This window comes from Dermacentor andersoni, chromosome 6 (genome assembly GCF_023375885.2).
Source record: "Dermacentor andersoni chromosome 6, qqDerAnde1_hic_scaffold, whole genome shotgun sequence".
NCBI classification, from domain to species: domain Eukaryota; kingdom Metazoa; phylum Arthropoda; class Arachnida; order Ixodida; family Ixodidae; genus Dermacentor; species Dermacentor andersoni.
This window is the reverse complement of record NC_092819.1, coordinates 9,898,306-9,921,533: the sequence shown is the minus strand read 5'-3', so window position 1 is coordinate 9,921,533 and position 23,228 is coordinate 9,898,306. Positions and strand designations below refer to the sequence as shown.

The 23,228-nt window shown below is 46.1% G+C and overlaps 1 protein-coding gene across 2 annotated transcripts in view; it reads right to left on the bottom strand.

Annotated features, from left to right (window-relative positions):
• LOC126521675 (uncharacterized) overlaps positions 1-23,228 on the bottom strand; it is a 102,577-nt gene that overhangs the window by 66,879 nt on the left and 12,470 nt on the right. For both annotated transcript variants that reach the window (XM_055065808.2, XM_050170402.3), the window contains exons 2-3: positions 16,541-16,666; positions 15,676-15,778 (exon numbers count right to left, since the gene is read on the bottom strand). In XM_055065808.2, coding sequence (XP_054921783.1) covers positions 15,676-15,778; positions 16,541-16,666 — 229 coding nt within the window. The remainder of the gene's footprint in view (positions 1-15,675; positions 15,779-16,540; positions 16,667-23,228) is intronic.

Sequence of the window (23,228 nt, the reverse complement as noted above, 5' to 3'; positions counted from 1 at the left end):
GAACTTTCTAATAGCGTCCTCGATCACCCGCACCGGTGCACACCCACCATCCTCGATCACTGGAAGCGCACCCTGTTGGAGCGGTTTTCCATTGCCCCGTCTCGCACCGAGAAAATCGGCGGTGCGCCGGGGTGCAATCCCAGCAAGCACTGCGGGACGCGCGCGCGCACTGCCGACTGCAGAACCGCGGACGCTCTGGCCCGATAGCTGCGGTTGCAACGAAGTTGACGGAGTTCGCCAGTGGAGATGTCGGCAATGAGAAAGGAAGCGCTAGTAATTGCCGCAATCGATGAGCTTTTTTCAAGTTCGTCTCACAGCGAAGACGGCATGCGGATCGAACTCGTCCAAAAACAATGTGGTGAAGAACGGCCGAAAGTGGACAGGTTCGTTGAACGGGTCGTCAGGAACGGGTCGTCAGGATTAATTATAAAATCCATTTGTGTTTACTTGCAACCAGGTATGTTGGAGCACGCAGTTTGACAAGGTTCGAGCGCTTGCCGCAGATGCTCAACACCTGCAAACAATAAAATGTGTGCGCGTGCGTGTTCGCGCACGTCTTGCGCGCCAGGGGAAAGTAGCGCTGCATGCAAGCACCCTGCATGGGGTGCAGTTTTGTACTCGATGTTGACCCTCCGCAGTGCGCCACCACGGTGGTGCAAAGCGCACCATTCTGGTTTTGGGGCAACACCGGGGCAAGGTGATCGACGACGCTATAAGTTAATCAACAAGCGTAAGACAGCTGACATAAGGAACTATAATACGGATAGGATTGAACATGCTCTCAGGAACGGAGGAAGCCTAAAATCAGTGAAGAAGAAGCTAGAAATAGGCAAGAATAAGATGTATGCGTTAAGAGACAAAGCTGGCAATATCATTACTAATATGGATGAGATAGTTCAAGTGGCTGAGGAGTTCTATAGAGAATTATACAGTACCAGTGGCGCCCCCGAATATACTGGGAGAGAGAATAGTCTAGAGGAATTTGAAATCCCACAAGTAACGCCGGAATAAGTAAAGAACGCCTTGGGAGCTATGCAAAGGGGGAAGGTAGCTGGGGAGGATCAGGTAACAGCCGATTTGTCGAAGGATGGTGGGCACATTGTTCGAGAAAAACTGGCCACCCTGTATACACGATGCCTACTGACCTCGAGCGTACCGGAATCTTGGAAGAACGCTAACATAATCCTAATCCATAAGAAAGGGGACGCTAAAGACCTGAAAAATTATAGACCGATCAGCTTACTGTCCGTTGCCTACAAAGTATTTATTAATGTAATTCAAATACAATCAGGAAAACCTCAGACTTCTGTCAACCAAAGGACCAGGCAGGATTCCGTAAAGGCTACTCAACAATAGACCATATTCACACTATCAATCAGGTGAAAGATAAATGTGCGGAACATAACCAACCCTTATATATAGCTTTCATTGATTACGAGAAAGCGTTTGATTCAGTCGAAACCTCAGCAGTCATGGAGGCAATACGAAATCAGGGGGTAGACGAGCCATATGTAAAAATACTGAAAGATATCTATAGCGGCTCCACAGCCACCGTAGTCCTCCATAAAGAAAGCAACAAAATCCCTATAAAGAAAGGCGTCAGACAGGGAGATACGATATCTCCAATGCTATTCACAGCATGTTTACAGGAGGTATTCAGAGACCTGGAGTGGGAAGAATTGGGGATAAGAATTAATGGAGAATACCTTAGCAACTCGCGATTCGCTGATGATATTGTCTTGCTTAGTAACTCAGGGGACCAATTGCAATGCATGCTCACTGACCTGGAGAGGCAAAGCAGAAGTGTGGGTCTGAAAATTAATCTAAAGAAAACTAAAGTAATGTTTAACATTCTCGGAAGAGAACAGCAGTTTACGATAGGTAGCGAGGCACTGGAAGTGGTAAGGGAATACATCTACTTAGGGCAAGTAGTGACCACGGATCCGGATCATGAGACTGAAATAACCAGAAGAATAAGAATGGGCTGGGGTGCGTTTGGCAGGCATTCTCAAATCATGAACAGTAGGTTGCCACTATCCCTCAAGAGGAAAGTGTATAACAGCTGTGTCTTACCAGTACTCACCTACGGGGCAGAAACCTGGAGGCTTACGAAAAGGGTTCTGCTGAAATTGAGGACGACGCAACGAGCTATGGAAAGAAGAATGACGGGTGTAACGTTAAGGGATAAGAAAAGAGCAGATTGGGTGAGGGAACAAACGCGAGTAAATGACATCATAGTTGAAATCAAGAAATATAAATGGGCATGGGCAGGACATGTAATGAGGAGGGAAGATAACCGATGGTCATTAAGGGTTACAGACTGGATTCCAAGGGAAGGGAAGCGTAGCAGGGGGCGGCAGAAAGTTAGGTGGGCGGATGAGATTAAGAAGTTTGCAGTGTGAAGAAGAAGACGCGCCTCGCGACTCAGACACATCGCCAACGCGATGTGTCTGAGTCGCGAGGCGCGTCTTCTTCTTCACACTGCAAACTTCTTAATCTCATCCGCCCACCTAACTTTCTGCCGCCCCCTGCTGTGTCGATGTATCCTTTGCCGCGCATCGATGACGCCCTCGACAGTCTTCAGGGAGCAGAATTCTTCTCGTCCCTTGACTTGCGGTCAGGGTACTGGCAGGTCCCGATGGCTGCGGCCGATCGCCAGAAAACCGCGTTCATTACGCCTGACGGCTTGTATGAATTTAAGGTGATGCCTTTCGGGCTTTGTAACGCCCCTGCCACCTTTGAACGACTCATGGACAACACGCTGCGTGGCCTCAAGTGGTCTATATGTCTGTGTTACCTCGACGATGTCGTGGTTTTCTCGCCTGATTTTCCTACTCACCTGCTCCGCCTCAGACAAGTTTTGACCTGTCTAACGAACGCTGGCCTTCAACTGAACCTCAAGAAGTGCCGCTTCGCCGCGCGAGAGCTCACCATTTTAGGCCACGTTGTGTCCAAGCACGGCGTTCTACCCGATCCTGCAAAGCTTCGAGCAGTCGCTGAGTTTCCGAAGCCTCAGACCATCAAAGAACTTCGAAGCTTCGTGGGCCTATGCTCATATTTCCGGCGCTTTGTTCGAAATTTCGCATCGATCATGGCGCCATTGACTCAGCTTCTACGCGGTGACGCCGCCCTCTCCTGCTGGTCCTCTGCATGTGACTCCGCCTTCGCTACGCTGCGTCGTCTTCTCATCTCCCCACCTATTCTTCGCCATTTCGACCCGTCAGCTGCAACTGAAGTACATACAGATGCCAGCGGGGTCGGTCTCGGCGCCGTACTCGCCCAACGAAAGCCGGGCTACCCCGAATACGTAGTCGCCTATGCGAGTCGCACACTGACGAAGCCTGAGGCCAATTACAGCGTGACCGAAAAAGAGTGCTTGGCCTTAGTATGGGCACTTGGCAAGTTCCGACCATATCTGTACGGGCGCCCATTCGACTTGGTCACAGATCACCACGCGCTTTGTTGGCTCGCCAACTTGAAAGATCCCACTGGCCGCCTAGCCCGTTGGGCACTACGCATCCAGGAGTACGATATTCGCGTCGTATACCGCAGTGGACGCACACACTCCGACGCAGACGCCTTGTCTCGTTCACCTTTACCTCCAGACTCGGCCTGCGCAACAACTTCCGCACATTCCGTGTCATCTCTCGACATGGACTCCTTTGCAACCGCACAACGTCGTGACCCGTGGATCGCTTCTCTTTTCGACTATCTTTCTGGATCGTCGACCATCCCTGTATCCCGAACCCTCCGACGCCAAGCAGTTCATTTTGCCATTCGTGACCAGCTGCTGCACCGACGCAATTACACTCCTGAAGGTCGTCGGTGGCTTCTGGTGGTGCCCCGCAGCTTAAGGTCTCAAATATGTGCCGCTTTCCACAACGATCCGCAGTGTGGCCACGCCGGAGTCTTCAAGACGTACGAACGAATTCGCCACCGCTACTACTGGCGCGGCATGTACAATTTTGTACACAAGTTTGTTGGGTGCTGTCTTGACTGTCAACGCCGCAAATCGCCGCCTTTACGCCCATCTGGTGCCTTGCAGCCGCTCCCGTGCCCTGCCACACCCTTCGATCGCGTCGGCATCGACCTATACGGCCCGCTTCCTATGACGCCGGACGGCAATCGGTGGATTGTAGTTGCTATTGATCATTTGACACGCTACGCCGAAACTGCTGCTTTACCAAGCGCTACAGCGCGGGATGTAGCCTCTTTCGTCCTACATCGCTTCGTGCTTCGACACGGCGCACCTCGGGAACTCCTCAGCGATCGAGGTCGCGCCTTCCTCTCCGAAGTCGTCGAAAGTTTGCTTTCGGAATGCCATATTATTCATCGGACAAGCACGGCATACCATCCACAGACTAACGGGCTCACAGAGCGATTTAACCGCACACTTGGTGACATGCTCTCTATGTACGTGGCATCTGATCATGGTAACTGGGACCGCATCCTTCCATTCGTCACGTTCGCGTACAACACCGCGATCCAGGCCACTACGGGATTTTCACCTTTCTTCCTCCTGTATGGCCGCGAGCCTACGCATACCATCGACACGCTCCTTCCATACCGTCCTGACGCCTCCGAGTGTCTACCTGTTTCCGACGTCGCCCGACAAGCCGAAGAATGCCGCCAGCTAGCGCGCTCCTTTACGGCAGAGCAACAGCAGCGCCAAAAAGAAAACCGCACCGACACGCATCCAAACACCACCTACGCTCCAGGCGTTCTTGTGTGGTTGTCGGTCCCTTTCCAGACTCCGGGGCTTTCCTCGAAACTCGTCCCAAAATTCGAAGGGCCTTACCGAGTCTTGGAGCAAACATCTCCGGTGAATTTTCTAATTGAGCCACTGTCACCACCTGAAGACTTGCGCCGGCGTGGACGTGACATTGTCCACGTCTCGCGTCTCAAGCCCTACCACGACCCTCTGCCTCCTGATTTTTAAGGCGCCAGGATGGCTCTTTTTGTCCGGGGGGAGATTGTGAAGAAGAAGACGCGCCTCGCGACTCAGACACATCGCCAACGCGCGGCTCGGCTCCGCTCGCGCTGTTGATTACTGTCGCCTTTTTTGGACAGTGCTTCGAGCTGTCTCGCCGTTCCCGGTCGCTGCGCTTTTGCCTTAGGGCCCGTACATGGTCGCTCCGCCCGTCCGTTCCGCCCTCGCCCGGCCGCGTGCGGAAGCCCGAAAGGCGGACGGTGTCGCAAAATTCGATGCACGCTCAATCCGCACGACCGGAACGCACGCGCACTCCTATTGGGCGACGCGGCCTGTTGACAGCTGGCAACCGTTCGGCGGAGCAAAGGTGTTCAAGGTTGGCAACGACCTTTGACAGCAGACGACACTGGCATATTTTTGCAGATCTGATTTCAAGTTTCCGCGTTCCGGTGAAAATGCGACTCTAGGCTGCCACATTCTGTTCTGCAGCCGTATGTGTTGCATTGGCACCGTCATCCTTCGAAACATTGCACAGTCGTCTTATCTGCGCCACCTTTTACAGATGTATTGCAATCGCATCACGTCGCAGCACGCGACGTATTCTCGGATGATTACTTTCAGTGCGCGCTGCCTTGGCTGGTTGAACAAAACCTCTCTAATTATCCAACGTGCTGCGTTCTGCGTCACGCGAGACTGATAGTGTCGCCGGAAGCGCGGTTTCTGTAGTGCTAGTGACAGCTTGCAAGAATACGGAACACACGCACATCTGTCGCGGAATGCATTTGCGTAGGTCGCCAAGACGCACCTTTTTACCACTGAGCACGCGTGTGAGGCTCCGAGTACAGCTTGCTGATACGCTCGCTCGTGCTTTTTTTTTTTTTTCACTCTGCCAATTTTAAGAGAGTGCTTAAAGCAGTTGGATTCATGGAATGCCTTTTCCTTAAATTATTTGCTCAGCGATGACTGAAGTTCTCACCATGTGCAAAAAAAAAGTTATGCATAAGTGGTTAACTTCATGCAGCAAGAAATTGAAGGTTAAGCAGTGAATGCACAATTCATTATGACTGGCTTAAAGCAATATGTATGTATAGCGGTGACCTTATGCAGATATATGCATACTCATGAGATATGTTTCCAAGGGGAGTACTTATTTGAAAGCATATAATTTACATTGCTGATAAGAAAACTTATTTTGAGTGAAATCAAACAATTGCATTCTTTCTTGCCAGCCTGGCTACCCAATATGTTGCCACCTTACTACTTAACATACCTAATTTAACATTTCAACAATGCACAAACATTACCAAAGCGCACAAAATTAAGCAGCACCTTGACAGGCATGCTCCCTCTCTCACCCATGGCACCAAACAAGGATGTTCGACTTGAGATTGTTTGATACTGTCGGCATCATACATGCGTGTTCTATTTTGATTGCTCTACATATAAAAAATAAGCTATACTCAGGCTATATGAGTTAGTTGGGCATGGGCTGCATGTTTATGTATTTATGTAGTAACAACCTTGCTAGCTCATGCACAGCCATATATTTAAGAAAATGAAAAATGCATAGCATAACATAAACAGCTGGCCAGTGCCTGTATTTATTTGAAAGCAAACTGGCATTATCAAGTGTAGCTTAGCAGTGAGTTCAGTGGCCTCTTGTGGTGTGAAAAGGTTGATGTAGTTATTAGTTTTGTGTTTGTCTTTCTTACTTAGTTGCTGTTTTAACATGCACATGACAATGAAATGAAGGTGCGTAGGGCAGAAGGCAGGGCCACACAAAAAGCGAGGAGACATTCATTGTCATTTTTTTATTTCCATAACAAACCAGCGAATAGTTCCTTAGGTTCAGTTTTGTGAATAATGCACAAGGTGTTCTGCGTAAAACTGAAAGATTGTAGTGCTCTATTACCTATTCACTATTTGGGTAGCCAAATGAACGATACTCCCATTAGCACTGTGAGAGCACAGAAATTTGCAGTCAAGAGGCCGTAGTGGCTCAGCCTCTGTGCCAAATGTAAAATTGTTCGAAAAGAAAACATGCATACTGGTGAATTGGGTATGCATTCACATCTACTATTCAAATCCACACATCACAAGTTATCTTTCATTCCTTGGCACATTTCTCACCATTGTACAGACTTTGTTTCAGCGCTCTGTGTGTGCAGTAATATAACTTGGTAAATCAAAGCTGCGGTTATTCAGTACACTGAAAGCAACTTTGCGTGCGGGTTAGATAATATGATGCTGCTACATATGGGTCAGCTTAGTATTATCAGCCGCTTTGTTTACTAGTTCACTGTTATGCCTGAACTATACGGTGCCACTGGACAATGCTGTATCCCTGCAGGCATGCTAGAACAGCTTGGATATGCACAAACAACCCTTTACATCGCACTTAAATTAGGGTGGTGTAGATTTGCTGTCACAATGTGCTTGTAAGCATAACTGCCGAGCATTCAAAAAAGTGTTTGAAATGTAAGGGTGGATGCTCAGGTTTGCAGGTGTGACATTTTACATTTATAGTGCAAGGACACACCGATGAACAGGAAGGATACCACACAAATCCTCGTGTTGTGACCTTGCAGTCACAATGCAAGTAGTTTTCAGTGGTTTTTAGCTATAAACATGTGAAGCAATCTGTAAATTCAAAACTGTATTAAGTAAACTGAGACACCATGAAAAGCAACATAACACTAAGGTGTACACATTTTTTTGTCACATCAGCTCTTTGCGGTGCAGGTCAAATATGTATACAAGCTATTTGTAGGAAGTAGGAAGCCTATCCAATATAAACAAGAAACTTGCAGGCAAGGTAATCACAACAAACCAGCTGAGACGGTGGTACTATTCTACTTGTTTTCGTTTGTGATAGCACAAGTGTTCCCACTTGTGCTGCTGGATGGTTGTGACCGATATGCTCGCGAAGGTTTGGGTCATTCACATTTCAAGGGATGAGTAACTGTTACATACGTAAATCATCTTCCTCTGCCTATATCAATGACTTAACTATATGTGGCAGGTTTAGCTGTGTGATTATTGGTGTAGCTGAAGTGATGTATCACACATAGTTTCCGCGCACTACCCAATTGGCGAAAAGCATGCAGGAATTGGCCTTTGAGCTATTGGTTCAGTGGTGGCTTTCCACTAAACTTACTGTTGAAGAGGCAGATTTCACTTCATCAAAAGGCCCATGTGAAAAATAGCCTAGAACTCGTGACGCCAAATACTGTCACCATGTGTGACTGAAGAACAATACGTTACAGAACAATGAGCAGTGGAATTAATCTCACTAGTATACAAAGAATTGCAGCTACATTCAGTATTTCACTGCTGGTATACTAAACACAAACCTTTATACGAGTTGTTTAGATGGCATAATCAACAAGATCCCTCTGATGAGCTGTGGCAAAAGCTAACTAAAAAGCTGCTACTCCAGGTACTGCATTGGCCTAAAATATGGATTCTCGCATGCAGTGAATACAGTTCTTAAATAGGTTTACATACAGGTATGAAATGTTGTAACTGCACCATGTGATAAAATTTCAATACGATCAGCTGAATACCACATAGAACATCTTTAATGGGTATAGTTGGTACAACGTGCCTTGATATTAGAAGTTGTGCTGTTTTATTCACACACACATGCACATAAATGCAAGGTACACATACATTTGTGTTCACATGTTACTGTGTGCATCAAATGAACAGCACCACTTATACTACAAGCCATAAAGATAAATAATTTTTTTGTACCAGTCTAATTCCTATTAGCTACGCAGTGATTTTTTTTCTCACATGCAGCAACTCAACTCCGTGCATAAGTTAAGCCATGGCTGTCATGCCCAGAAAATCATAAAATAAAGAAGTGACCATGTGTACGGGCCTAAAATTGATGGTTTGGCAATATCTTGTCTGGCTGGGTAGTTAATTTCTGTCAAAAAAAAGAACAATTCAGCATACTGACAAAGCAGTGTGGCTAACATAATATAGGGAACAGACACTCTGCCTGCAGAGTCGCTTGAAAATTTTGCCAGCAGTTCGTGCTCATTGGCTGGCTTCGGTCACATAACTAATGCTTACATAACTGTGAAAATTCGTGTTCAGGATAAACTCATAGCAGCCAATAGGCACGTTTTATATTGTGATAGCAGCTGACTTCTCATGGACAATGCACTGTGGCCATGAACATGCTAAAGAATGACAAGAGGCGAGGTCCCCCTTTCTATAGTGTGGCAGCGCAGCTGAAAACGGTTCAGTTAATGAGTGGAACCATGGCCTATTCAAAATAAAGATCAGTCAGATAGCCACTTATAGCGTCCAACATCCCACACCCACGAATGATAGGTAGCAGTAAATTTACTCGCAGATGAAAGTGCACTGGAAAAACATTTAATGGACATACTTTACAGGCCCAAGTCAGTTTAATGCACATTATTTGCTAATGACTGTTGGCAGAATGAACACGAGGAAAGAAAATAAAGCACTTATCAGGCATATAATGCTGGTACTTGTGCTATTGTTCGCTTTAAACTGAAGGCTCGTGCCAAAACAGGCGACACGAACCAGATAATCAAATAGGGTGGATAAACAAAGTAACCACAAACTTTCGCTTACCCAATTCTGCCTGCATTAGTAACGTGGCCATGGCTGGCTAGTGAGGAAGAACTCTGGGCAAAATTTATTTCACGCAGTTCTGCTGGCTGCTAGCAGAATATTATATAACACCATACCTGTGACACTTACTTGTTACTACTCGTCCTACGTGTTCATTTTTACATTTATATTGCTTTTTGTCAGCAAGCGTAAAATCTTTAGTTAATAAGAAGGTAGTATCCAGTTCTTACCTATAACATATTCATCTACCATGCCACCGGTGTCTTCATAAACAGACGCTGTGCTTAGTCACTAGTCAAAAACAAGCAGCTCAGATTTTTGGCTACGTAAGCCGCTTGCACCACAAGATATAAAGCAATTTACTTCGTGAAATCTAGAAATTCTTGATCTTCACACTAGTGTCCACATTATGAAAATCAAGGCTGCCAGAAATTTGCATTCATGACATTAGTGCTCTCAGGCGCGTCCACATTTCACGACAGCGCTGACCGTCTTGACGTATGCAATTATTATGATGTTCCCTAATTTCCCCCCACCGATAGAAGCATCTTCAACCATGCAGTAACAACTTTTGAAAGAAAAGATAGATGTACGAAGCAGAAAAGGCCGGTGTGATAGGGCTTATCTGTAAGGGTACTAAATATGAAAACGCGATCGGCAACACATCTGCACAGTTCACTTCTGAGCAAACGCACATCGCGTAGAACGAGCACTTCTACACCCAGCAACGCTGCGACACATCGCGCATACATAATCACGGTTTGTAGCTTGCAAACACACTTCATAACAGCAAGAACACAGGTAGAACGTCGCGGTCACTTCGACGCGTCGCAGCCGGCAAAACGGCTCACACGCAGTATAGGACACACTTCATAACAACAACACAGCTCGAACGTCGCGGTCACCTCGGCGCGTCGCAGCCGCCAAACGGCTCACGCGCAGTATAGCACACGCGGAATGGCAGCGATAACAAGGCGATAAAAATTTATCGCTACTGATCGTATCATTACTTCTGAAAGTTGCGAAGGGCTGGCGTTCACCACTTCGCGGCAACGATCCGCATACACAGAGCAGAAACCAAACGTGTACGCTGGGTGCGCCAATCGGACGCTAGTTATTTTGCCACGCACTGAACATGTGTCCTGCTGCTCAGAATGCACGTGTATGTGATGGACTTCTCGTTTGCGACACGCACGCGAAGCATGGAACAAAAAATCACGAAGTCGACGGCTTCAAATATTTCTTCCGATGCTCTCGTAAACACAACACACACTTCCTGCGCTCCGTCTGTTTCTGTAGGCGATCGCACGCACTGATGAGGTCTGGAAGGGTACGCCGGCTTGCTGCTTTTGATGACTATCTCCGTGGGTGCCAGATAACTAGTAAAAATCACAAAAAGGAGAAAAAATAGACTGTTTCTGACGCGGCTGTAGCTTAAGCCTTACGTCCCCGCTTCGCTTCGCTTCGAGCAAGCGCCATGTTTGCTGTGACGACAGCCGAACTGTCCGCCTCGGACCAGCCAATGAAAGACGAGCAGGCGGCCGGACGGGAAACTTGCGTCCGCTCCTCGCTCACCAGTAGAGAGGCTTCCGCACGCGACCGGACGAGGGCGGAACGGACGTGCGGAGCGACCATGTACGGGCCCTTAGGAGCCGCCAATAAACCTCTTCTCAGCAGGGACAACATGGCCACAATTAGTACATGACAGGAGTATTTGGAGAAGTATGGGAGAGGCCTTTGCCCTGCAGTGGGCGTAACCAGGCTGATGATGATGATGATTATGATGATGATGGTTATGATGATGATGATGATGATGATGATGATGATGATGATGATGATGATGATGACAGACTCAAGTGCCTTATCGGTATTCTTTTCTGAGTTTATTTTAGCTAATGGCCTTTATAAATTCGTTCCAAAACCAACAAGACAAGGAAGAAATGGTGCTTCTATTCCTGACTTAGTTTTTACTAACAGACCGTCCATCATTAGTGATGTTATGGAGACTCCGGGAATAAGTGACCATGACTGCATTGTTGCACAGCTCATGCCTGTTAGCTCTAGAATAGCACATGCGAGAACCGGAAGGGTTTATTTCTATGAAAAGGGTGATTATACTTCCCTCTGCACTCAGCTTAAATCTTTCTTACCCAAATTCACTGCGGCCAGCGAAATTTCAGATTTTAATGGGCTGTGGCTAATGTTTAAACATATACTTGAAGCATTAATTGACAAGTATATTCCTAGTAAATATGCCTTCTAAAAGGCGAGCTGATAAACCATGGGTGACTCGTTTGTTCATCAAAAAAGACACCGCCTTCTATGCAGGTACAGAAGAAGCAATGAACACACTGTCTATGGCTCTTTAAAACGTCTCGGCAATAAAATAAAAATTGAGAACAAGGTAGCCAGGCATAATTATTTGTATGCTTTGAGCGCTAAGCTTCAGTCTAACTCTAAGGAAATGTGGAAGTTCTTGAAATCGAAAGGAAGAAAACCCGTTAGAATCCCAAACTTAGTAGATTGTAATGGCATAGTTGTGGATAACGATTATAACAAGTCCTGTTTATTTAACTCTTACTTCCAATCTGTTTTCACTCCGCCTTATTCTGGCAATCTCCTTCCATCGTCTGAGGCACCAACCAGTGATACTACTGACCTGGTTATTACGCACAATAGTGTCGCAAAACTACTCCAAGATATTAAACCTGGTTCTGCAGGTGGGCCGGACAGTCTTCCTTCGTATGTCCTGCGGGCTTGCTCTGATGTGATTGCTCACTACCTAGCGATTTTGTTCAACAAAGCCCTTAAAACCAGCTCTCTTCCTGACGAGTGGAAAGTGGCTAATGTAGTCCCTATTGACAAAGCTGGCTCAAAGAATAGTGTCGCTAATTACAGGCCTATCTCCTTTACTTGTATTTGTTGCAAATTAATGGAGCACATCATTTACAGTTCCGTGATGAAACACCTCGAAAGCAATAAATTCTTTACCGACTCCTAACATGGTTTTAGATCTGGCCCATGCATAACCCAATTAAGCGAGTTCAGTCATGACCTTTTCTCTGCGTTCGACAGCCGCGAACAGGTAGACTGCGTATTTTTAGACTTCAGAAAAGCCTTCAATACAGTTTCCCATGTCCTATTACTCCATAAGCTATCGTTTCTTGGCCTACAAAGCAAATTGTTTCAATGGATTAAATATTACCTTCAAGGGCGCAATCAACGCGTCTTAGTAAATGGGCACTTATCAGGCACTGCAAAGGTCACTTCTGGTGTCCCGCCGGGGTCTTTGTTGGGGCCTTTACTGTTCTTAATATTTGTCAATGACATAGTGGAAGGTGTGACCTGCCAGGTGAGGCTATACGCAGATGACTGTGTTTGTATCGTTCTATCAAAGCACCATGTGACACAGATAATCTTCAGCAAAACTTGGACCGCATTCAACTCTCGTGCGATAAATGGAAGATGTGTTTGAATACTGCGAAATGTTCCTGTTTCCTTTACACGCAGGCACACTCTAATTTTGTCTGACTACCTCTTATACAAACAACCTTTAAAGAAAATAACCGATTATAAATATTCTGGGGTTTATTTTTCTGCTGACCTGACTTGGAAAAAACACACCGAATATATATCGTCAAAGGCAGCAAGCATATTGAACTATTTAAAGAGGAATTTTAGAGCTGCTCCTCAGAAGGTTAAGGAAATTTTGTATTTCACAAACATCAGACCTATTATGGAGTACGCCTGCACAGTCTGAGACCCTCAAGTCGGAACCCTTTGTGCTATTCTGGAGCGTATTCAGAATCGTGAAGCGCAATCTGTCACAAACAAATATTGTTTTAATGTCCGTAGTAGCTGCATCAAGCAGGAGTTGAACTGGGACTCACTGGAAAAGCGCCGTTTACGACTTAAGCTAGAACTTCTCTGCCGGATTTGCTTCAGTAAAACTGCCATTAACTCTACAATATATTTGCTACCACCACATTTTGTATAAAGAAGATGCGACCACGAATGGAAGATCCGCGAAACGAAGTGTCGTACTGATGCCTTCAAAAGCTCTTTTTTTTTCACATGCCACCAATGAGTGGAGCAAGCTGCCTCACTCTATAATAGAATGCCAGTCCGAGGTAAAGTTTCGAGCACTGTTGTCCGAAATCTGATTTAATGATGCACTTAGCTACTGTTACCATTCTTCTTATTTCGCTTTCCTTATCTCCTTACACTGACTGATGTGATTTCACATTGAACGATCCCTTTCTTTTTTTTTTCTTTTTTACCAGAAGTTGAGCCCATGCCGCATGCTCTATGACTATCTTTGAAAGTTGTATGTTTGTATCTCCCCTGCAATTGTGTCTTCACGGCGCTGCAGCAATGTGAATAAATGAATAAATGCACCAATATAATTAAATTTCTTGCACAAGAAACCGCATCGAAAGTAACAATACATAGGCGTTTAATGAATGCCGATTTAATATTGCAGTATGAGTGGGAAGAAAATGTCCAGAATCCATATTCGCAACTTAGTAGAGTCCCAACTCAGCAAGAGTCGCACCTCGATGTTGGTGTCCTCCCTGCACATGTGCTACGTACGTGCGTGCGTCTGTTCAATGCCGTGGAACGTTTACAGAAGGAACGCCGTTCCCTCTGCCGTTCTTTCGTAAACCTAACGAGTTACCGTTACAGTTCCACCGAACCTTAACGGAACGGTGGCGTTCCTCCGTTCCTCCCAAAAGGAACTAGTTCCAGGAACGCCGTTCCTTGGAATGTCGTTCTGTACAACACTGGGTACGGTGCCGTACGTTTCTTATATTTCTGAAAAATAAACACCATTCAAATTTGTCCAGCGGACAACTTATGCCGGGCGTGCAGAAGCAGAGTCGCATTAAGCGTACCGTAGGGTCTAGGCGACACTACAGAAGCGGTCACACGTCAAATCAACGCTTCTGTGCCCACCGCGGTAGCTTTGCGGCTATGACATTGCTCGAGGTCGCGTGTTTGATCCCGACCGTGGCAGCCGTACTTCGGCGGCGGCGAAATAAAAAAAAAAACGCTCGTGCACATAGATTTAGGGTCAGGTTAAAAAACACCATCATGTCAAAATTAATCCGGAGTCCGTCACTACGGCGTGCCTCCTAATCCAATTTTCGTTTGGCACATACAGCCCCATAATTCAATTAAAGTTTAATACTTGTCGCTGAGCAATCCATAAATAAGATCGCTTCGGCGCTAACAAGGAAAGACGAAAGGCAACGAGGGGACCGCCAGGTGGCGGTCCCCTTGTTGCCTTCCGTCCTTTCTTGTTTGCGCCGAAGCGATCATATTGTCACCTGGTAGTGACGGTGAAGAAGGCACCAAAACTATACCGAAACTAGCGTTTTATTGAGCGAACTTGTGCCCTCAAAAGCAGGCTACACCCAAAGAACGATAGCGGCGAATACACTCAGCGATCGTCGAAAATCTGATGAGCAGGTCAAGCGCGTCGGCTTTTATACATCAGTCGTCGAATGTTCCAGAGTAATCGCTGGGACCCGCGTGCCTTCCACAAAGTTGTACATTATTCTTATTCACGTCGCGCACACATGCGATCACATTACACAGGGTTCGGTCACAGACAGCAGATGGAACCATCGATAACATTCCAAAAACTTCCGATACATGCAGGCGCGTCCTGCGCTGTGCGATAACATTTTGTGTCGCCCGATAAGGACAAGAACACGTGTCAATATTTGTGGTCTACTCAGCAATATGAACCGACTAGCCCAGCAACATGTACTTCTGGTTTAATACTTCTGCCACGATGAGGTGTGCCATGTGAGGCAATTGCATATGCTCAACTCTCTCATAGGTTATGAAGTCTGGCGGACAACAACGCCTCAAGCCCAACCTGTGTGTTCTGTGTACTACGCAGACAAGCAGCAGTGGAGCGCGCAAGGTAATGTTTAACATCAACTCACCACTCTCGTGTTAAACGCTGAAGAAAATAAACATGCGCCGTCAACATAACCGCCAATTATCGTCAATTTCTATCTCTCTGTGCCAAAGCTACAAACTCAAGCCATTGCTCGTTCCAAATAGTGTTTCGTTAAGATCGTACGGGAATGAACGGGCGGGAAGACGAAGCTCACCTTTTAACAACGCAAGCGACAAAGACCGAGAATACTACAACCATGAAGACGGCAGCCACCACAAGAGTCACCTGGTAGATGCCAACGTTGTCCGGTGAGCCACCTGCACGCAGTCGAAAGCACAAGGGACACCGCATCAGCACTAATACAAGCTCAAAATGCAGGTAAAGATCGCTGCCGCATCTGAGAAAGCTGTTCCTGTGCAGCTTATACGGCACAGCCCAGCAGCCTAGACTTCCCTCGTCAGGAGTTGCCTTGAGTACAGGCTCTTTGTTCCTGCTACACTTTCTTGCCTTTTCTTGTGCGAACGCAAGTGCAATGAATAACCAAGCTAAAACCTAGCACTTATTTTAGAGACAATCTTACAACATGCATCGGTTCTGAAACTGCCGTACCTAGTGCAACTGACAGCAGCGTGCCGCCTCAAAAGGAGATATGAAAACAATTACCACAGCGGTGGCGCGGAAAGAACATGCATGCTTTTTAATCAGCGCGAAAACAACAGAAGACAGGTGTGCAGTATGCATCCTTTCCAGCTCGGCCATCTTTCTACCTTACTGCAAGGGAACCTGTAAATGTGGTTGAATATGCAGTGTATAATGTCCTCGTCTTATAAAACCACCAAATCAACATATTCCCAGACTGTGGCGTGTAATGTTACGCTTGGACTGCGGCTTCGGGAAAACTTAATCAGTCAGGAGAATGAAAAACAAGAAATCCGGATATCTAAGTCGGGCTGTGTACAGGAACGACGCCGAGCGACCTTCGAGTGACTGAAGTAAGACCCCATCGTCACCCCCACCCTCCACCCCTCGCAGAAACAAAAAACATGGCATAAAAACGATTTGTCGTCTTTCATACATACCCATATACATGCAAAAATAGTCATTCTTCCTGTAGCCTCGGGGACACACACATATTCGTAAGGTGAAATTGCAGACGGCATTGTAGTCCGTGCAGTTGTTCTGGTGAGTACAGGCAGAGTACAGACCTGGAGGAATAGTAGCAGAAAGCCACAATTGCGTATATAGACATGTTCTATAGCAAGTGCATTTTCATGTACGCGGCAGTATCGAGGCGACGTTTCTCTTCAAAATGTCGGCTGTTTAAACTTTCCACTCTCCGCTTTATACGCGCCACCACCAACAACGAGGCATCGTGTGACAACGGCTGTAAACCATTCTCGGTGACCTCTCGGCAGTTCTCTGGATGAACGAAAGTAGCAGCGTTCACGACGAATTTTGGCGCTGCTAGCATCTCAGGTAAAGCAACGGCGCTCCTTGTGCGCGAAATGCTGCTTTTGAGCTTTCTGTTGAACACCATTACAGTATAGCGCGCCCGGCAGACAGGCCCTTCTTTTTTTTTTTTTATTGAAGTGAATATTAGGAGAGGTTGGCGCCTTTATGGTGGCACCGGCTACTCCTTGTCACTTTGCAAAGGAAACAAATTTGCGTAAAAAGGGAGAATAGCGACACGAAATATGGCACTCAGTAGAACACTGGATGAATAAAAAATATACAGTCCAACAGTACATCAGTCGCAAAGTTCTGTGCATTAGTTCAGTCCACGTACGCATATATAAAGTCAGATATATTGTACAGCCAAAACACACAACACATGTAATGCACTGCAAGTACAGAACACAATTATACATACTGCGTAAAAGTTGCGAGCACCACATAAACCAGTTATGAACGACAGACAACGCTTGTGTTACTCATTTAGCGTATTCGGATCATCTGATACCTAATATTTTTCCAAAATGCTGGTGTCCTCTAAAAACTTTTTCAGAGCAAGAAGCGCTCTTTTTTGAAGGCCCGCAGTTGGCCATGGGCCAAGTATCTTTAGAGTGAATGGTCTTCTGTCTAACATCAACAAATTTGCTTGCAGTACCTTTCTTTGTGGGTCGTATTTCGTGCACTCGAGAAGAAGATTCACATCTTCGTCTGGATGGCCACAAGAACACTGCGGACTAGAGACACGTTTTATCCTGTACAAGAAGTGCTTTCTAAATGCAGTACAAGACGCAGGCCGTGTACCAATGTTTCAAATTTTCTGTTATCCCTTAGATTTTCCGGCACTGATAAGTTTATACATGGGTCTATAAAGTATAACTCCGAGTTTTTAGTTTGCTGATCAAACCAGGTAGTTTTGCTGAGGCGACAAGAAATCTGTCTCAGGAGCAGACGGACTTGTCTCCGCGTTATTGTGCGCTCGATTCGCAGCTGCGTCCGCTGCAGTATTACCAGGAATATTGCATTGTCCAGGTATCCACTGGAATGCAATTACGTGGTTCATTGCGCTTGCTTTTGTAAGTTCTTTGAGTGTCTCATACAATAGCGAAGTGTTCAAAGAATGTTTCTTATTGCTCTGTAGTAATGTGAGAGCGGCTTGCGAATCGCTAAATATAACCCATTTTTGCAAATGTTTTTCTGATGTTATGAAACGCAAAGCACACAGGATTGCAAACAGTTCTGCCACGGTGGAAGATGTCGCTCGGGAAATTTTAAATGTTTGCTTTAGCGCTAAATGTGGTATGACGAATGCTGAAGTCGAGGAATTTTTATGACACGAACCATCTGTATAAACGTGGATGTACTGGGGATATAAGGAGTAAATTTGGAAGAGTGCCAGTTGTTGTGCGGCTACTATGAACATGTCTCTCTTAGATATAATCCCTTCAACGGATAATTCTATTTGAGGACATGTTAACATTCAGGGAGGGTAACAAACATCCACTTCGAATAATTCAAATCTTGGTAATAATGCTTTATGTTCTCGAACAACATCGTGAATTTTGCTTCTGTTTCTTTCGGTAAGCGCAAGGTTTAATGGATGCTTCTCATGTTGGGTTAAGATACGATAAATATGTCGGCATGTTTCAACCGCTCGTATCACTGGAAATGGTGGGTGACGAGCTTCAGCAATTACTAAAAAACTAGAGGTAGCCTGCGGAACCCCAAGACACACTCGCGGCCCTCTTGCAAGTAAACGTTGAAGACGTTCCTCAGAAGTTTGCGATAAATTATGGAGAATAGGTGCCGAGTAAGCAATTTTTTCGTTTTATGAGTGCGTTATGAACCTGTAATAGTGAAGAGACTGATCCCCCCCCCACGTTGTGCCAGCGACTCGCCGAAGTACGTTTATTACTGCATTGGTCTGCTTTTCAATTGCGCGGATGTGTGAAGCCCATGTTAGCTGGCGGTCAAGAATAACTCCAAGGAATTTATGCTCTTTCACAAACAACAAAGTTTGCCCATTAAGCGTAAGTTGGAAATTATTTAGCTGTCGTCTAGTGAAAGGAAGTACGGCTGTCTTTGCGTATGAAAGACTCATGCCTCTTTCTTTTAAGAAGGTGTCGATATTATCAAGACCCTCTTGCAGCGTTGTTTGAATGTCTTGTATATGAAATCCAGAGGCCCATATGCACATGTCATCTGCGTACAGCGAATACTGTAGACTAGACGGGAGTTTTAGTGGCAAGGCTGCCATGACACAGTTGAATAAGAACGGACTGAGAACACTGCCCTGCGGAACGCCCTGCGTGATGCTGTGATAATTACTCTCTCCTTCGATTGTTTACAAAAATATTTTTCTGTCTTTTAAGAAATTTGATACCCATCGCAGTGCTCGACCGTGTAGGCCAAGCTCTAACATACCAGCAAGGATGTGTATGTGACTTACAGTGTCGAATGCTCTTTGAATATCTAAAAATACTGCTACTGTCACATTTCCGCAACTACGTTCATGTTCGACGCATGTGGCAATGTCTAATACTGAATCCATTGTACACTGATTTTGTCGAAAACCGGTCATGTAATTGGAAAACACATTTGTGTGTTCACACCACCACTGCAGTCGACGGTCTATCATCTTCTCCATTAGTTTGGAAAAACAGCTTGTGAGACTGACGGGTCGGTAGGAGTCAAGACAAAGGGGAGTCCTTCCTGGTTTTAGAACTGGAATTACCCGGGCTAATTTCCATGAATCAGGAAGAGTCTCTCTTATCCAGATATCATTAAATATCTCCAAAAGAGCCATTCTTCCTATTGGACCTAGGCTCTTTAACATCATATACGTGACACCATCTGGGCCTGCGGTTGTCTTTGTACGGCATGAAGAAAGAGCACATTTCAATTCATTTAGACTAAACTCACAGTCAAGTTGAGGATGTTGAGACATAAAGCACGCACGAACTTTCTGTTCTGCTAGTGTTGTCGAACTTTTAAATTGTAGGCAAGTAAACGGAATTCCTGGTCTGGATATAAGTTGACAGAATTCGTCAGCAACAGATGTTTCCGGAGTGCTTCGAGCTACGGCAAGGGCTCGGAAGGGATGGCTCTGGGTAACTGGACCACTAAAATATCGGACAACTGACCATATTCTGGGAACTGGAGTAAACGGAGACAACGACGCGCAGTATTCTCGCCACCTTCTCGTACCTAATTTTTGTAAGCGTCTGCGCGAAGTTGACCGAACTTTCTGTGCCATCTTGTAGTCATCCAGCTTTCCATTGCGGCGGTAAGCCCGTTCTGCGCGTCTTCTAATTGCTCTTAGACATTCATATTCCCCGTCGACTGCAGCGTATTCATTTGGAACAGTGACTTGTTTTGTGCAGATCTCGTAAGACTCACACAATATATTTGCAAAACTTTGAAAGCTCTGATTTTCATTCAATGAGTTACTTAAATGGTGAAGAAAACTTTGCCAATTAGTATATCTTGAGTAGCGCCGGGTACCCTCACTCCGTAGGTGGCGATGTTTTACCAGGATCGGAAAATGATCACTACCGTGCGTTTTTATGTCCGTTGACCATTGAACGCCATCAAGAAGGTCTTGTGAGCAGAGCGTAACATCTATAGAGCTTGAGTAACTAAACCCCCGCAAGAACGTTGGAGAGCTGTCATTTAACACGATCAGATTACTTTTTTCTGCGGCAGACTCTATGATGCTTCCGCGGGAATTGTTATATTCACTGCCCCAGATGACGTTATGTGCGTTGAAATCCCCACAAACCAGCACATGTGAGTTTGCGATACCAAACACATTCACCAAGCTGTCAACTGGTATTTTGCTAGCACATTGTAGGTAAAGACTGATCACTGTGACGCTTGTATTTCTAAAAGATATCTTGCATGCTACGAACTCCGGTATATTTAAATCGCTCGACTGTATTAAATAGGACGGCAGGTCCTTTCTCACGCATAACATCGCTCTGCTACTTCCAGCAATGCGCGATGATTTATATATAACATAGTCTGAAAGACGAAAGTCATCTCTTACGCCTGCCTCCTGTATACATAAAACAAGAAAGTTATGTTGAGCTAGTAGTTTGCGAAAATCAGCTGACTTATTTCGAAGGCTATTAGCATTCCACTGAAATTCCACGAAAACATTGTTGTTAGCATTCCACGAAAACATTGTTGTAACGATTATTCATTGTAAGCCTGCCGTGGAGCTGTTGGTGGCTGTGGAAGCACCAACGATTCCATAGAAAGCACTGCTTTTACCTCTGGTAGATTGTTTGCTTGTGGAATGGCACTTAGAATTGCACGCAGAGCTGCGAATAGCATGGGCAGGATCATCTGTGCTACAGGTAAAGACGCGTAATCCCCAAACGACGCTGAAGCTCCATGCGTGCTCGAAGCAGGTCGCTGAAGAGTTGACTGAGATGGTCGCTGGAATTACTGGTGTGGTTGAGGCGAATACTGAGGCAGTCGCTCAGACGTTAGATGAGGTTGCTGTGTCAATGGCTGAGGGCGTTGCTGAGAAGGTCGGCGAATTTCACTCGAAGCCTGGGCAAGATGAGTAGCATTCTCTGAAGGGGGATCATGCCGCTCGCTGTCAGAACGTTGTCGACCTGAGTGTTTCAGAGCTGCAGAATAGCTCATATGGACCCCTTGCTCTTTTTCTTTGCTAGGAGTTGGAGGCACGCATCTTATACAGCATCAAGGTTGGGTGGGGGCGCATTACGATGAGGCAGCCTTCCGTATTTTAACTCATGTCTGCGTAACCGTGAGGCAGCTCTGCTCTGAGGGCACCCGGAGTAGGAAGCTGTATGGTTTCCACCACAGTTGGCACACTTTGGTTGACACACAGACTTGCACTCTGAATGGTTGTGGTCTTCAGAGCATATCTTGCAGCGACGCTGACTGCGGCAGTTCTTCGATAGATGTCCAAATCTCTGGCAGTTGTAGCATCTTAGAGCAGGGCCATGATATTCTTCGACGGGGTGACTCGTGAAACCTAAATACACTCGTTGCGGCATTGGTTTGTCTTCTCTGAAATGGAGGATGACGGTTCTCAGAGGGCGTGATTCTACCGCTCCGTCTTCTTGGCTATTGTAGCGCGCCTGACGACGGGCTGATGTCACTCCAAAATCCTTCAGGAAGTCAACCAGTTGTTCTTCCGTATACTCAACTGGCACATGGCGTATCTTGCCAACATTCTTGGTATAAGACGCCGGAATGAATGGCTTGACTTCCAAACCAGCCACTTCGCTCATCGACAGTAGATGTCTTGCAGATGAGACTGAAGTAACGTTGACAGAGAACCTTCCATCTCTATTCACGCGGAAATTCTGCACTTTTTCTTTTGCCGCGGAGACAATTTCCGACGAAGCTCGGTTTGGATTCACTTGCCAGAAGTTTCGTCCTTCCTGTGAGGGTCGAAGAACAACTGGAATTCCCTCAGGCCGCTTCTTTTTATACGTTACCAAGGAGAACGGCGTTTCATCGCAGTCTATGTCTTCATCTTCACTTAGATTATAGATAGATGTTTTGTCGTCGTCAACCCGTGGTTTCTTGGCTTCACTGTCGCTTGTCTCAGCCATATTCACTGACGGTGCGCTGGAAGGTAGGGCGGCATTGAAAACTAGCGTCGCCGGCTTGATGACATTGGGCGCTTGTTGTGGCACTTCCGAGTGCGACGTCGATCCTGCGGCACTCATGCGCCTAGGAACGCGCTGTCGGACATATGGCTCGTGCCGGTGTTCTTTGCTGCCTACCGCCGTGGTAGGCGTAGATGCGCTGCGCAGCTCAGCCAAACCACGCGATATTGAGCGTGATCTTTAGCACACAGGAATCCCACGGTATGTCTGTTCTCACTGGACAACAGTGAAGTCTCAACACAGCACTGATTCTTCGAAGAAAACAGAAAATAATATCTCACCGAAGAAGCAGCGGCCGCTCGGAGGGACAGGCCCTGGTCTTTTCGTTTGGAGAAGCTGAATTACGAAAATTTGCATGCTTTCAACACCAATAAAGGACGAAAAAGTTCACGGGAAGAAATGATCGCATGCGCGGAAGCAAAAAGAAAACTGCAAAGAGCAAAAAATAAACACAAGGGAGGCTGACACAAGAAATGAGACAATATCCCCAGCTCCCTTGGATCATATGCGTACTGCACAGCTGGTGGATTCGAGGTCTACCCCGTCCCATGTTGCCTCTTACATTCAATAAAGCTTCGACTGGGGCTAGTTGGTATGGCATCTTTTGTATAAGAAGCGCAGCAAGCAGAAAGATATCTCTTAATTACCTGCCTTCAACAACACA